Genomic DNA, 17658 nt, shown 5'->3' on the forward strand with positions numbered 1-17658 from the left:
GCGACGAATTCGCGACCAAGTGTGGCAGTGTCCATTGTCCAAGTCTCCAACCGTTGCCGTAGCCATCATCATCATCGTCATCTTCATTTCGGAGCATCCAATTTCCAGCAGAGTGTGCTCAGTGACTTTGTCTCCAGCATTGATCGGGTTGATCTGTTTTCTCGGGAGTTCGCGCGAGATGAACATTCTCAGGATCGTCGTACCCTGAAACCACCCGCCACACTCATCTTAGCTACCATCATCTCCCCACATCCCCAACCCCCTTGTTTCGTTGTGCCTAGGTCAGCAAACGAGCCTGCGCAGGTTTAGCTGTGCAGATTCGATTTGCTGAGTAATCGAAAAGCCTGCCGGCCCGATGACGAGAGCCCATTAGCACCGCAGGCAGCACATCTCAGCAGGTCACACCCAAATCTCCCCTTCTCCGCACTGAATAGAAACTCGAGTGTGCGTTAGCGCATACCGATACTCTCGTAGTTCCTTTGTCTATTGGGTGACTGCTGCTTTATAGCCCCTTATATCCACGCCAACCAGCCAGCGTAAATGGGTGCGCGAGCGCTCGCACACACCAAGAACTGTGGAGAAACGGTCCCAGGGCACCGTGCCGTGGTTCATTACATTTTCTTCTCAAATTAACTCCCCACGCGGATGTTGTTCGTCGGTGCCAGAACGAACGAGCGCAGAAGCGCAACAGAAGGTAAAAACATGAAAATGCCGCTCACCATTAGGTATACCCGTCGTGCCGCGAGTGTTCCGACACGGTTCTAGCGCGTTGGGTGGTAAGAATAGAGCTTTATGCTCGGCTATTAGCCACCGTGGGGAGTGCACAACATTATATTGTACCTGACTGAGGGCTGTTTGCTATCGGCAAGAATGAGAATGGGCCGTTCGTTACAGCAGGGGTAGCCCGCATCGATAAGTACCTTCTCTAGCAGCTAGCAGATGTAGCTGAAGAGTTAGTCACTGCGAAAAAATACAATTCTAGGAGCTCCACCACTAGATCGGTCGAGCATCATTTCAGCAAGGCTATAGATGTCGCCATCGACAGCAACAGGTCAAAAGACCACACCATCATCGTTATTCCTCCTAAAAAACTACTCACACAAAAAACATCCGCCTCGACACGTCATCTTTCCGTTGTTTATTATGTTTTGCATTATTTTTCTGATCTTCCCTGCAGCGACACTTGCACGTGAAGGGTTTCGCCTGCATCCGCTCGGGTGGATGGTTTTGTGTGCTGTTTTTTATTGCTTCATTTTGCTTTTACGGTGACCACTTCCAAATGGTTGTCATTCAATATTTGTGGGATATAGTCACACCCAGCGACCGTACGAGCCTTGTTGCAAAACGGCTACCGTTCCAACCGTGTCCAGAAAAAAGGGATTAAATATTAAGTGAAGAAGAAGCATTATCTAGATCATTCTAAAAATTTTGGAACGCGCGCGATTTCTAAGGTCCCGCGCCGCGGAACATCTGTGTCACACATTGCTATTTTTTCAGATGTGTCTCGACAGCGTTTGAAACATCTTTCAGGAATAGGAACATGATCTTGCTACAAAACGAGAGAGTGATCATGAAACGAATGTTAATGCTTTTCCTGTTTGGATGCCATTCCAGCACCTGAAACCTTGTCTAAAAAGGAGTATTGAAGCCTACTAGTAAGAAATTTTACTTTATAAGTGTGTGTATATGTGATTTGACTTTATTTTAGAATTCTTCACCCACGACTTTATCGGTCTCTATTAACTAATAAATGTAAGCATAAATGCATGATAGTCTGCCCGTCCTTACAAGATAGTTTATTTTTGTCGGAAAAAAAGGATAAGTAGTGAGACGAAAATCAGCCGAAGGTCTTCAATTGATCGGAACCAATTTCAATCCAGGTCGGCGATGAAGCAACAATGTACGCCTTGATGGCAGAGATCTGGATGTATTATCTGGAAATGATGGAACTTGCAGGGCTCGCTTTTTTACCGATCACGTTATACGATACCTTTTTGCGATGCAAACACAGTATCGAATTTCCACAAAGTGAACCTCAAGCTTCCTATATATTCAACTCAAATGTGTCGTCGACTGGAGAGTTGCTGGAAAACATGCTGGTCCACCCCTTAACCACTTCGGCAGGCTTCTCGTTCGGGAGGCAGTAGCAAAGTTGGTAGCCGTTGGTAGAACAACTAATGCCTGCTAGACATCTTGACAACTTGAGGTGAAGTTTCAACCCACCGAAAAGCCATACCACTTGCTTAATGGACATATTACCGTACCGTAAGATCTCCAAGCGTCAGTTACCGTCAGAACCGTGGGCGTTCTGGTGAGATATCTGGACCCGCACCACGCTCCGGACAAGACTTATCAGCCATTCACAGTCTATCAGTGCGGCAGTAAGGAACACCGTTACGTGTAGGCGGCCTCTTCCAACCTTTTTCTCTGACGTCTGACAACACCAGGCGAGCAGTGGTAATTAAAGCAAAGAGGAGACGTCCAACTACAGGGCAGCAGAGGCAAACCGGTTTTCCGGAACATTCTCCTGTTTCCAGCCTTCAGAAGCTCCGCATTTTCAGCACTACTCCCTCCTCCTCTGTGGTTCACCCATTAAGCAAAATGCTAGCATGGTGATAACAATTAAGTACACTAGGCGACGAACCTGAGGTAGAAGAGTAAAATCGGAGCACAAGTAAGCGAAAAACAGCAAGTTGAACCCTTCTAAAAAATGGAACATTTAAAATCTGTCGAGTGTTGAGGATTGGCTTTGATTGGGTTGGGAAGGATCGGCTATGATCGATTGATTTTGTTGTTGTTACACTTTCGGGTTTAATCGGTAATCTGAGATTCAACGGTCAACTCTCAACGTGCAGTTGACAGGACAGCCAGGAATGTCAACCTTTTCGTTCCAAAAAAAAAGAGCCTCATCACAACGATTTGACAGGTACTCGCCGGCATGTACTCATATTACCCAACGTACTTCCTTTCACCGCCAAAGTCATCTCTAGTGCATACACACACCTGCATATATACACACTCACCAACAAAGGCATCTCTTTCATCAGTAGGGGTTAGCCGTACGAGGTTTTCACCTCATATTTTAAGAACCGAGGCTTATATATTAATATACGCATAAAGTGTTCAGCCAATTAGCAGCAGGAGGGCAGCAAAAGACCTGCCTAAGGCATCAATCTTCGCGCAATGAACAATCTCTGCCGAGTCTGCATTAGTTTATTGCATTTTATAGCGGTCTGCAGCGGCGTATTTTTATTGCACTTCACCGAGAACGATCAGCTCAACCTCCCAGTTTTACGATCGTATATGCTCCGCCGAACCGGACCCGACATGACACTGGCTCGCGAAGGTTTTGCAAGGAAGGATGCAAAGCGCATGCGAAACAACCGATTGCACAAGATAAAAAAAAAACTGTAAATTGCTGTTTAATGCGCTTTTACAATCAGTGAGTGCATTCGTTATTGAGGGAACCCAAAAAAAGACGCAATAAAATCCATCCCAAAACGGTACAGGTTTTTCACATCTTTGCCGCCCCGACCGCGGTTGCCTGATCGGTCCAATAATGAGCGAAGGATATCCGCGAACGGCAGCGCGATTGGGGGAAAAGATGAAAGGTTAAGATTTGTTTGTTGGTAAGATTTGTAATAAATTCCAACATGCGGCTAACTCAACGTCCTGTACGAAGTGACGTGCAGCACAAACAATTCTAGCACGTCTCACACCAACGTTCAACAAACCAACATTTTAGCGCTTTATCAACGCTTAGGCAAAAAAAAGGAACAGCAGAAACAACGAGAATTACCATGTGCGCACGAAACGCGATGATGTGTTTTTATTAATATATTTATCCCACCATCTCTCCTTGCTCTGCATGTTGCTCACATTCCAAATTTTGCTTTACGAGCCTTGCTCGACAACAAAACACGCTAACATGTCGTACAGCACAACCAGCTTGGGTGGATTTTTATGAGCGATGCTGAGCATCAGGCACCTGAGCTCGCGGGCCCGAGCGAATGTCGCCAAAACGCGCGGAGACGGTGCAAAAAGGTCGTTTTACACTATCTTAAGCCGTTAAGTGCAAACTCGAAGCACCAGGCGGGGTCAATGGACGTTTTGGGTCGGCCGAAAGTCAGCCAGCAACTCAATAAGAAATGAGTGCCTTATTCCTATTCAGGCAGGGGACCATTTTGTTGGGAAAACATTTTGTAATCATAGCCAGCTCGTATACACCATAATGTGTGGCTCTTATGGATATGTCTTTCCTCTCTCTTTCTCACTCTCTCTCTCTCTCTCTCTCGGTTGCTCTTTCTATATTGGTGTTGTTTTGTTTGGTTTACAGATTATTTTTGGCGGACCGGATTAGTAAGATTTTGTTTCGAACACATTTACGAACAACAACGCCAACTTGTGACAATTTTTTATTCATCAGATTCTTCTTTTCTTCGCTCTTTCATCGCTCCTGCTTATTTTCCATTTCGATTCAGCATTCGCCTCCATTCTTCGATGGCACCTGTTATCAGCGATAGCGCGCCGGTTTATCGTAATAAAAAAGTAAATTATTTCTGCACTCCACGATTCAACCTCCAACAAACAATTAGGCGACAGGGCTGGTCAACCGTCAGGGATGCTGATATCATTTGAAATGTTTCCACTACATTGGAAAAACAAAATAGTTACTTGTTGTTTATTTCTCGTTCAATGGATAACAATGATCCCTGTGGACGTTCACAATGTTATGTTTTGAGAGCTGCAAAATTAAGCAAGTGCAAAATATTCTATTCACCCATTTTTTCTCGTTCTCTCGCTTTTGCAAAACACATACTCAACACTCACTATCCTCCTTTGATCGATCAGATTTTCCATCAACCAGCCGACAGCGCCCGGGGAGGTTGGGTGTCACTTCTAAGAGGTGTTAATCTATGCCATTAAGATGCTATCTCAGGCGTTACAGGCCATCAAAATGGCGAAACATTCGCTCACCCACGAAATCCATCGACCCGCACAGTTTATCAAGCATAAGCAACAGCGGCCAAAAAAAAAAGTTAAAAAGCTATCCACCGAGGTAGGCCGGAAGCGGCCTACCCCATACGAAGCCGCCGGCAGTGAGCCAGAAAATCATAATAATAATAACAATAATAATAATAATAATAATAATAATAATAAAAGCAACAGAAAGAGATGAAAAAAAGCACACGCATCAATGGTCGATCGCGTTTGGCGTGTCTGGAATTTGATCTTCGGTTGAAATTGAAAGAAGTTGGCGTACACAAAATAAAACTCAACATCACCGGGGTGGGGGTGGTGGGGTGAGGGGGGGGGGGGGAGGAAAAGCATTCCGAAAACTGCCTGCGCTTACAACGGGAAATGATGATTCTTTCCATTCGTTTCTCACATTTTCCTTCCCCGGGGAGGCGTCCAGAAGAAAATCTCAATCGCTTCGGATCCTCTACCAAGAAATGAACTGACGAGTGTGAGTGACAGAGAGAGAAAGAGAGAGAGAGAGAGAGAGAGAGAGAGAGAGAGACAGAGCGAAAGAGAAGCAAATCTCAATCGCTATAGATCCTCTGCCAAGAAGCATGAGTGAATGCGAGAAAGAGTGGGAGAAAACGTTTCGGTGAGAAATCGGAATCGGAACACGCATGAAACGGTCGTGATCGTCTACCATCGGCACCAGCATCACGGGAAACTATTCCAGGGTGTGAAGGAAAGAGACCGAAAGTGCAAATAAGCTTCCAGCTCGGGACCATAAAATGGCATAATTAAGTAATTTAATTTATACGGCTGTGTGTGTGTGTGTGTACGCGTGGTTTGAAGGCAAAAACGAATAGATGTGTTTTTTTTACCTCGCCTTCCCCCCCTCTCTCTCTCTCTCACCATTGCCAAAAGACTTTAGCGTACTTGGTTTTAGAGAAAAGTCTCACAAGATAGAGAAAGCAAATAGTGTTTTTAGCTAATTCTGAAATGCGACGCTGTGGAGCAGGCGAACATAAATGGCGCACATCTACAGCAAACAAGTATCTTTTGGGTAAGTTTTGAAAATCAACACATTCCAGATTCATGTAAGGATATTTCATTTTAATTTGAACTAAACTGACAATAAATCATACTCGGATGGTTATTGAGGCCTACAACACCCTTATGTGGTAATTTTATGAAAAGTCCAATACGGCAGCAAGCTTCTATTAACAGCTCTATCACTTCTGGTTTTTATTTATTTATTTATTTATTTCTTTTGATAGAGACTGGGAGAGTCATTATTTCATTTTTTCCATTACTTGTCTCATAATCTACAAATCGACGGAAAACCAACCCCCCGCAGTCGTTGCTCGTTATCGTTATTTGCAAAACATAATGGCTCACGGCTAAACCAAATCTTACCCGTTTCCAAAAGAGCGGAAAACGACGAACCCCATTTGTGACTTAATAAGGAAATGTGCTTCGATGAACGGATTGGCCAGAAAGAGACAGACAAGGGAATGAGGCTGTTGATACCGACCGAAAACCCGTTCATCCCAACGTGGGTGGAACGCATCGGCCATTCCATGTGGTGTTATTTTTGCATCAGCCCTTAGCGAGCGAGCAGACACAAATCTGCGCAGAAACTGCGTCGCATGGAAAAGTGCAAGAGCCATGCAAAAAAATAGCAATAAGAAGAAGAAGAGGCAGACTAAGAACCAACGCACAACGGTTCGCTCATCATCGTCCGTTGTCAAGAATCTTTGTGTTGGCATGGACCCGCGTACTCACCACCCCTATCACCCAGGACTCCCAGGATGAGGCTTCTCATTTTCTTTCTTCTGATTTATTCTTCCTTTTTAGGCAGACTCCTTTTTTTCTTATAAATATATATATACATAGGAGAAGCTAGGAGACCTTGAAGAAGCTGGCAGCAACGGAGAATGAAAAACAATGGCGAAAGGAAGTGGCCCGATGCCTTGAAGCTAAACCGAGCAAAAGGCAGACCAAACCGCTGGGCCAAACGATTGTTGAACGTCGCGGGCAAAGAAGCACACAACAAGCCCACACATATATTAATGCACCGCCCTTAAGGACACTGCGAGTGGGAAGATTGCGCATTTGCCAAGACTACCCCCCAAAAGGTAAAAACAAAAGCCAGCCGAAGTACACACTGACGGCACACAGGACGAAGCGCAACGGCCCGGGCCAAACCATGTTAGGTTTGCTGGCGGCTGCCCTTGGGGCGGGCGGGAACATGTCCGAGAATAAATCCCTCGTGTGCGCTCTGGACATGACTAAACGAAGAACAACAGTGACACACCAAGCGACGAACCGGTTTTTCCCTCCTGTAGTGATTTTTTTTATTTTGGGTGTTGCGTTGCTGGTTTTTTTTTTTGCAATGGTTTAGCTTTGATGTGCGAAAGGCGTGCAAGGCACGTGGATGAGATGGTCTTTGTGATCAAACTATCAAATGCTGTGCGAAAGCCGAAACTTTGAAGCTCGGAAATAAAATGCTACAGCAACAAATAAAATGTTTTATTTTTTAAGCTAAATGGAACTAAAATGCTACAGCAACAACACTACATTTGTGTTCATAACGAGTTGATGCACACAAAGCATAGCGCGGCATCCCGAGACTAGCGCACCGGGAAATTGACAGCATAATAATAAGTGATAGGGGGATGGGGGAGGGAGAAAGAAGAAAGGGAGTGCACGATGATAGGGAAGGACAGTGATGCGAACAAATATTTTATGCAAGAAAAAAAACGCAACAGAAAGCTTTACCGGCGCGCGCGATTCGCCGCCTGTAAGCCCTCCTGAGAGCAGAGGAACAAACACGATGACCATTATCGGGCATCATTTTCCCAAAGGAATAGTGTAGTGTCTTGGTTGTTGTCTGTGTTACCGGTGTTGCGGTAGCTAGGGTTTGTATTTGTCAGACGATTTGCGCTCTGCGCTTGGACGTTCGTCACTTACGTTCTTTTATCAGAAAAGGTCTTTGCGCGTCAGAAAAAGATGATGAAAATAAATGATTTAAAATCAACCCAAAATAATGTGCTAAATGTATTAAATATACATCAAAAATCTCATTCTCGAATTGAGCTGGTACAAGACACCGCCTCACGCTTCTTTCTCTTTACTGCTAATAGCGTTCAAATTAAACATATGGCGAACCGACTATCTAACACACGCTGCTTTTCACCCCACTTAAAGTCGGATGACGCAACCACAACGTCCGGCACACGTTCGGCTAAGTAGAAGATAACCAACAACAATGTTGAACACATCTGCGTGCATTTGGGTAGATTAGTGTGTGTGTGTCTGCATTCTGTCCGCTACCACCAAGTGTGGTGAAGACGAAATAGAAAACACGCTTTTCCACTCAACAGTATGCGCGCCAACCGTCGAAAAATGCACAGAAGCTTTCTTGTCATATTTGTTTGTTCTGGAGTTTATTGACCCTTTTCTCATGAAGTCTAGTACCCAAATGACATCCTGTTCCCAGGCAGCATTAATACCTTTCTTCCATATTCACGTGACATTGGCTTTGATATTTCTAAATCTGTTTCCTCGAAATAAAATTCAATCCTGCAAAGCGGTTGCGTCGTCGTTGTGTTTAAACTTTTTTAAATAAATTGTACCAAAGTGCCATAAAGACAAAAAAAAAACACAACAAAACTTGTCACCAAAAGCACGGGATGGGGCAATAAAGAAAGCAACCATACCTCACCCATCACCATACCATCCCGCGGTGATTCATAAACATCACCCATCATAATCATCATTGCCCGATAAGTGTCATTTGTTTCCCCGCTGTGTTGACTATCAAAATTTGGGATGTGTGCGTGTGTGTATGTGCGTTGTATCATCCGCTCACCGGGGACACACACGCACGCACGTTAATCGAGCAATAAAATAAGGCAAAGAAACAGCCAAACAACGCGGCAAGAAACCACGCTGGAACGACCATTCAAAAATGCCCACGCTCACCATGTGAGGGACACACACACACAGCATCATTATGATAAACGACGAATATTTATTTATGGCGGGATATAAGGAATGTGGAAAAATAAAACAAAATAAAACGAACAGCATTTGGAAAGGATTTCTGGGAAGCGAAAAGCGTTAAAAACCCGCCTACACACGGTGGGGCGAGACGTTCGCGATATGTGTAAGGCGCTACACAACAGTGGGCTGCCTTTTTAAAGCTGATTTTTGTGTTTCTTGCTTTGACGACACAACAACAACAACAACAACAACAACAGCAGCATAAAAAAAAGCCACATTTCACTTCCACCGATTTCTTACAGGAAGAAACAAAAGAAACCACCATCAAGTAACAAATTTCGCTACATTGTGATAAAAAGGCATAGGGAGGAGGAGGAGGAGGGGGATGTTTCGGTCGCTGTGTCGTGTGCTGTACCGGGTGCAATAAAAGTGCAATCAATCAGGCGAACAACAACAACAGCAGCTCTTTCGCGAGAATGGAACACACAACGAAGAAAGAGCGAATAAAAATGTTTGATTTACATTCCCCTCTTAGCATTCTTCGCTTTCCCCCGCCGTTCGTTTCGCCTCACAGGCGAGGTGCAGTTATATGGCTGTTCGCAGATCAACACACACACACACACACGCACAACACCACACTACATCCAGTTTCCAGCAAACAGAGAACATCTTCGAACCAAGACTTCTGACGGCAGCAAGGTGAACCAATAAGGCACACATCGAGAGAATAAGAAACTCGCAACACACACACCCATACAGAAACATTTCAGGGCTTTTTAAAAGCTTGTTCATAAATAATTATATTCACGTTCTGTGCCACGTCAGGGCTAATTTGAATAATTTATCGACATCGGCGAAACGTTGTCCCAAGAGGGGAAGCGGCGGGTGGGCGACGCGACTGACCGAGGCGAGCTCGAGCGAGTCCATGCGCACGCCTGGCTTAGTGGGCAGACTAAGAGGGGGGAAAGGAGAGGAGCGGGACGTTGTGTGCACTTATCTTTATGCCTTTTTTTAATTTATTTGTTGTTTCATTTCTTTTCGCGGATCCTCTTCCCAATTTTTGTTTCATTCCATTTAGCTCAGCTCTGTCTGAATCTGGTGTTCTGTTCTGTGCTCTTCCTTCTTGCTTCTTCACTTTATCTTTTTATCCGTATTTCCCCTTCTTTGTTGTTAACATTTTATAGCTTTTTTAGCTCACAGTGCGTGTATCTCTTGTGTTCTTCGTTTCTTTTCTTGTTTGCAAGCTTTTGTTTTCACTTCCCATGTGTTACAAGTTTTAATTTTTGCACAATACTATTGTGTTGTATTTTTTATTCGTCCTTATGTTTTTTTTTTTACATCATCCCTCCAGCTGAGATATTCTCTTCTTATCTAAAAAGCAGCCCCCCCTACATTAATTTGCATAAATCTGGAAAAAAAAGCTGTCGCTCGGAGGCGCTCTTCTGGCCTCCCACACAGCAATACCGTAACGCACGCCCCTGCGGATGAATCTCGCTAATGCAGCTATGGGTGTTTTTAGCAATAATTTATCGCATTTGCGTGAAACCGTCTTAGAATTGTTTTTTTTTTTTCTTCATTTTCCATACTTCTAGATTACTTCATTCTAGCAGAAACGGAAAGCATTCGTTCTTTCGATCACTGTGTTTTGTTGAGTAATACTAAATATATAAATAAGGAATATGATTGTTCATTAATCTTTTCTTTCCTCTCTTTATTCCTTCTTAAATCGATTCTTCTTGCTTTCGTTAACTTAACTAAACTCTTCTACCCATTTGTTTATTTCTAAAACTTTCCCTGTTCACCAGTGTAACATTTCCTAATTGGTTGCGAATCCAAACCCTTTCCCTAGTCCCACTTGCTTGTTTCCCTGCCCGCGACCTCCAACAACAAAATTCAGGCAAACTCCGGAAGGCACGGGGCAGCAAAAGAGAGCGTGCACGGAGGTTCATTTTTATCAATTTACTTTTGTTTTGTGCACTTTCCAAGCGCAGTGTCTCCGCGACCCAGGTCTCTCTCTCTCTCTCTTTCTCTGCCACCCACCGTTTTTGGACGCCAAAGTGGCAACATTCTATCGCCAGTGTTTGTGACACCCTGGGCATTGAAACCAAACCGCCCGTTGTCCGTACGGCTCTGCTTCCTCCACAGCCCACTCCGGCTAATAAATCGCGTGATCGCGAAAACTGTCTCCCCCACACGACACTCTCCGTTCGCAATTGTCACTCGGTATGCCCTGTCTCTTTCTCTTTCTGTTTCTCTTTCTCTTTCTCTCTCTCTCTCTCTCTCTCTCTCTCTCTCTCTCTCCCTCTCTCTCTTTCTCTATTTATGTAACATACAGACAAAAAGTTATGGGAAGAGAAAAGGGATCCGAGGGGGAAAAAGGGAAGAGAAAAGGGATCGATTCAAAAGGCGACTGCAGCGAGCGCTAACGAACGAACACGCGCCGAACAAGGGAAAGAGAAACTAAAATACACATATCCACAGTGGTGGCTACTTAAGTAAGGCTGCAGTCAGCTTTGTTGTATTGAAATATTTAGATTAAAATTGAGAAATGTATTTATTTAACTCATTTTTTTTAAGGAAAAACAACCTAACAAGCAACATATAACACATAAACATTATCATCGAAAATAATGAAATAACACTTGGTGAGTCTTACTTCTCTGCCCGCCACTGTATGCCGCACAATCCTCAGCGAATTTGGATCGTTGGTGTTCTAATGGGCGAACGAGAACTGTAACTGCAACCCGCGCGCATACACACACACACACACACACACACACACACACACACGGGCGCAGTGGGGACACAACAAGGGTGGTGCACAGAAATTTATTGCCATTTATCGTCCGAGTGCTATGGTTATGACCGCTGTTCGGCCATTATTATTTGGCAGGCCGTGACTCGGCCGGAACTATGGCGCGCGCGTTGCGCGATTTATGGCAAACGAACGTTTCGCACTCCCCGCAAAGGATGCGGAGGGAGTTGGAGGAAGGGATGGGGAGAAAACACCAATTTCTTAGTGCCACCAATTGGTGATTTTTGTTGTTGTTGTTGGAAGCGGAGTAGGAAAGGAAAATATATTTAAAAAAAAACAATCCTCTCTCACACACAAACCCAAGAACGAACTAACTTTTTGAGACGATCGTGACCGAGCCGCGAACAATTAAGCTAACTCAGACACATGCGATGATTTAGACTTAACAGCAACGGCGAACCCCCCCCCCCCCCCCTGTCGGCACAAAGCGCCAAATTAAAGGCGCTGCAGCCAAATATCCATGCATCTTAGGTGCATCATTTGTGATGTTTTATTTCCCTGCCAAAAGTATTTGTCTCACACGTGTGTCCGGGATTTGAACTCTTCCGCCTGCGTGTGTTGGATCTCCTCGCGGGCATTTGTTTATCCCGGGAATGGACGAGACTTTACTGCCTTTTAATTAGCCAGGGCCCGTCGTGTAGCCTGCCCGCACAACTGAACTGAGCCGTCGGGCGTCCTACGCAAAGCTACAAAATTCGCGAGGCTTTGTCAGGTTGCAAAAAAAAATTGTCCAATTAGCAGCAAATGAATCCTTCAACGCGGGGTTCCGCTCCCCGTAGAGTCCCCCTGCGGAATCGAAAATACTTACTTGCAGTAGGATGCACCGTTCGGGCGGCTGACGCACGTGCCGCCATGCTTGCACGGAGACGGTGAGCACGATAGGAAACCTGTTGAAGAGAAGAATAAGAACAAGAGGTGAGAAAAATTAATGAATCATCCGCTTGGAAAGGGAACGCGTGCGTCTCGCAATCGAGCCTCTCGGCGAAACAGCAGCAGTACAACAAAGTTCTGAATAAGAATAACAATCACACGAGAGCGACTGTTGAATTGCCGCGGCAATGCCGGCCGGATGTGTGCTGTCGCGTCCTCTATTTGCAAACGCTCACTGCCCGCCAGCCCGCCCGCCCTGACCGTTTTAAATTGTGCGAACACAATCCAACCCTCGCCCACCCCTCGGTTTGCGGGGCGGTGTATTAGCATACATCAATTTGAATCTTCAACGAGGTTGCGAGCGGAATGGGGGACACTTTTCTACCAGAATGAGACCATTTTTGTTTGATGCCTTTGGGATAGCACATCCCTCCCTTCATCTCAACTAGAAACACACGTCCAAAATGCATACTAGCATCGTTTAATCATCTATCTTTCGGCTGAGGTTATTGGCCCACAAAAAAAGAAGAGAAAAAGAAAAAAACATAAGACATAATTGCAAGCATAATTTTTGTACTCATTCTCACCGTGCATATAGACGTAGAGCGGTTTTGTAGCGTAAAAGACTCGACATTTCTAAGAGTAGCTCAGTTTTGCAAACAGAGCTACTTGAAACAGAGCTTCATTTTTGGAGCAGTGGAATAATCTAGTTTGTTTACAGGCCAGAAAAAAAACAAAAAAAAACTCCGAATAAACCTTAACACATTTTAACTTATTGTGTTAATGTTTATAGACAAAAAAACGAAGCACTTTAGGAAATGAGCTACTGCAATCTACGTGATGTAAAATTTATAAACGTCATTCATCGAAAACGCAACAAATTTCATCGACAACCAGCGTGACGTGACATTGTCGCGCTACGTCTGTTTGCACGGTACATTTTTTTTCTCTTTCTTTCTTTCTCTCTCTCTCTCTCTCTCTCTCTCTATCTCTCTCTCTATCTCTCTCTGTCTTTCTGTCTCTCTCTGTCTTTCTGTCTCTCTCTCTCTCTCTCTCTCTCTCTCTCTCTCTCTCTCTCTCACACTCTCACTCACTCCATTATATTATCAATCACTGCCACTGACAGCACGTTCCACAGCACGCTTAGGACCCGAGAAACGGATATCCCATCCCTTGTTTATGCCTGCCCGTGGACTAGAGCTGGGAAGATCAACTAGTAACTCGAATCGGTTGTCTTGGAATATTTAATTTTTTAGTTTAGCCGATGAGAGATCCTACAAGACATGCTCTGGAAATAATAAAACACTGTGTTTATTCAACTGTTCCCATCTTTTTGGCCGTTTTGACACGAAGAGCATTGCATATCGTTAGGGGACTCACATACAACTTCATGGTCGATTATAGTGAGCGCATTTGCTCAAGTTGCTCATCCCTGGCGACTGGAATTGGTGGTACCGATCGAACGGGCAACGTGTGCAGGGGCAAAGTGGATGCGCGCGATGGAACATAAATATGCTGACACCCTCAAGATATCATTTAACATGCTGTCAACTATTCGTCTCTCGCTTTCTCTCTCCCTCTCGAGCGCCTACAAAGGTCGACACAAACAGTGTGTGTGTGTGTATGTATGTATGTGTGTGTGGACACGCTGACGCGAGATTCTAAATAATTGGCCGGAATTCAGACCAAAGGGTTGCGCGGGTGCACGTCGGGGGTTATTGGTGGACTGCACCGTGAGCGCGTGCCGAGCTCCCAGAATTATGCGACATTCGCGGTAAAGAGCACGGGCTCAAAGGCTTGGTTTCCGTTTGGCAACGCGTACTCCCCAGCGTCGATTACACATTGACCACCGGCACCCCACCGAAAACGGGGAGGGGTTGGATTCAGGTTTTGTGCCACCTAATAATGTGCGCACACCCCAGCGACACTCAAACGAACCGGACCAGAACCGTTGACACCGCGCATTGCAGCGGAATGGTGCTACTGCTGCTAGCGAAGTTGAGAGCTCTGGATGCTCTTTTGATGCGGCTCTCGACAACTCCCAGACCGGCCAACGGGAACAGATAGCTCGAACGGGCATAGGGAACAATGTTTGGGAAGCGATATGTTATGCCTCTCCTGTTTATGACAAATTACATTCCTACGCGACTGCCAAGACCTCTGCACACCCGACGGCTGCACTCCCACAGGAGCAGTACCACATGCGAGTGGGCTGCGCATGTGTGATTGGTAAAACGATTTGTGATGTATCTGTAGTGCGCTAACCCAAGCCGTTTTATTAATTTCTTTACGCTCGTTTATGTTTTTCACGAATCTCTTTTTTTCACTTTACCATCCGGTAGAGAGAAAACAAGATGTCAACAAGTTAAATCACACCATAAAAAACACGCAGACACCGATGATAATCATTCTTTTGGGTACCATCTTCTATCCCCTGCCCCCTGCCCTTCTCAACGCATCCGTAACCCCCAGCCAGTGAAAAATCCTTTCCTCGAAAAGTGACAGAGGAAGCAAAACATTGCCGGCTGCGTAATTGTCGAAGGGGCTATGCGTCGACGACGTCATGGGAAAATCCTGGTCACGGCACCACGGCAACCAACAACAAAATTTGGGAAATAAATCATGAACCACACGAAGATTGTCGCTTTTTCTCTTCTTTTGTCTCTCGGTCTCTCTCTCTCTCTCTCTCTCTCTCTCTCTCTCTCTCTCTCTTTCTCTCTTTCTTTCACTCCAATTTTCCTCTTTTTCCGGTCGGTTTGGATATGCCTCGTCTCGCATCAAATTGATCAAAGACCCGTTTTCCCTTCGTCACTACCACCAAACTACACCAGCATTGTACGAAATTGGAAAAATCGGTGCGTAAGAATGCGGTACTGCTGCGCCGCCGCCGCTCAAGTGGTTTTTACTTTTGTCGGTGCTTTCATTTTGGGCGGCTTTTTGTGTACATCCGAGATGCAATTGACGCACTGTGCGCGCATCATCATCGTGACGATGCAAGCGGGGCGCGCGCTGCTGATGGGAAGAGAGGAGATGCACGCGCGCCACACATCAAACAGAACGATGAAACAAAAAAAAAAGGGGGGGAGCACCAACAACCAAAAAGGGGGACACATGCGCAACCACCAGCCACCAAACAATCAGGGACCGTCGCGTTCTAGCATCACCCATACCGTGTTGTACGTTGGTGTGCGTCTACTTTCTTTCTGTAACCGGATCGTGCTCGTTAACAAGTGTGCGCGGCCTCCCGGTAAAGCGGACTCTGGTGGCGGAACGAACGAGACCGACTTGTGTGTGTGTGTGTGTGTTTTTCTTTTGCCTTTGTTTTTGCTGTTGTTGATGTTCGTTTTCGTGCGAGATTTTTGTTTGGCCTGTGTATCGTCCGCAGGTGGTGGTGTGTAAGTCGTGTTTCGTTTTACTTTTTGTCTGTCCCTGTCTGTCCCCGTTCTTAATTCCAGCCACTGGTGGGCAACATAGTTGCGCCCCGGTTTTTACGACCACTGGGGTTTACAGCATGTCCGGGAGATGGCAAACAGATGTCTCCGCTGCCTCGCCGTGCTGTCGTTGAGTTGTTATTTGATGGTTTTCGCGGCAGCAGCAACCGTGAGATGGAAATGCAGGACAGCACATAATTGCTGTCGGATGCCGGTCCGGGGGGAAATTGTCGCGGTTGAAATTGGTTATTGAAAAAATCGAGACGAAACGGTTTGGTGCCGTGACCAGGAGGGCATGCAATCCGTTTGCTTCCAGTGATCCGTGGATGGATTATTTGCATTACCAAATGTTTAAGGTGAAAATCACATCTCACCAAGGACCTAAGGGCAATGTGTGCGCATTCCTGCTGATACAAATTTCCATTCCATTCCCTAGATATGTGTACTCGATGCAATAATTATCTCCCTCTCAACCTTTGTCTCTCTCATCCTCATTTTTGCTGGAATTCTCGTTTCTCTTACCCATCCAGCGTAAGTGTGAGTGAAAAGCGATATTAGGAAGCATACCAGAAAATGCAACATACAATTTAGCATAACGGACCCGTAAGAATGAAAACCCATTCGCTATGACTCTCTTTCTCTCTTTCTCTCTGTGTTTCGATTTCGCCTGCAGTACAATACTGCATCAATGGAATGATTCCAATTATGAAATGAACAAAAAAAACAGTGGAAAAAAATCACACAGTTTACGTCACTGCGATGCGTTTAAGCTGTAGCGCGTTTTATTTTCAGCAAATGCGCTGGAGTTGTGTTGCAGCTAAGCAGCAAAGTTGAAAGAAACACTCCGAAATTGTTGTGTTTTGAGTTGGCACTGAAATCCGTCTAAGTTTTGGTATGGAAAATTCTAGATTTACTGCTGTATAGTTCAGGAAAAATGAAGAAAAAGACGATTCAACATATTGGCGAGTGTTTCGGATGTTCTCCTTTTCCATTTCCTATTTGCTTCTGTTTCTAGGTTTTCAATTTTATTTACCATATCCCTATTAAGAGCTTTTTCTCTCTCTCTCTCTAATCCTATCTATCTCTCTCTCTATCCTTTGAACACACACAAGCTGTACAAGAAATTATGTTGCTCATAGCGGCGAGCTACAAGCGAGGAACCCCCGTAAAGGGGCATACGATCTGTAGCTTCGTGTGTTTTTTTCCCGCTTCTCTGTGTGAGCCTCTTTACATTTCCTCCTGATCTGGTGTATTTAAAAAGCTGCACACTTCGCTTCGAACACGCTCCGACGGGAGACAGCACATACACATATGGCAGCGTACAGCCACAACGGAAGGAAAAAAAGGAAGCAAAACTACAAAACCCGCCAAACGCCGTGTAGGAAAGCCAGAGCAGTCAAATGGGATCGAAGATCGGGAAGGGGAGAGATAAAGAGAGATATAGAGATAGAAAGAGAGCGAGAGAGCAGACCACACGAAACACGACGTAAACGAAACAGCTGAAAACAAACTCGTGGGAAAATGTCTCTCCGCCACTTGTTGGCATCAATCTGGATGAAATTAACGGCCAACCAC

General features: G+C 45.1%; 1 protein-coding gene across 4 annotated transcripts in view; it reads right to left on the bottom strand.

The window, feature by feature from the left end:
* The window catches only part of LOC1270506 (neurogenic locus Notch protein), a 75392-nt gene that overhangs the window by 32969 nt on the left and 24765 nt on the right, over positions 1-17658 (bottom strand). For all 4 annotated transcript variants that reach the window (XM_061662980.1, XM_061662974.1, XM_061662989.1 and 1 more), the window contains exon 3: positions 12591-12669. In XM_061662980.1, the coding sequence (XP_061518964.1) occupies positions 12591-12669 (79 nt within the window). The remainder of the gene's footprint in view (positions 1-12590; positions 12670-17658) is intronic.

The sequence above is a fragment of the Anopheles gambiae genome, chromosome X, assembly GCF_943734735.2.
Source record: "Anopheles gambiae chromosome X, idAnoGambNW_F1_1, whole genome shotgun sequence".
Taxonomy (NCBI): Eukaryota; Metazoa; Arthropoda; class Insecta; order Diptera; family Culicidae; genus Anopheles; species Anopheles gambiae.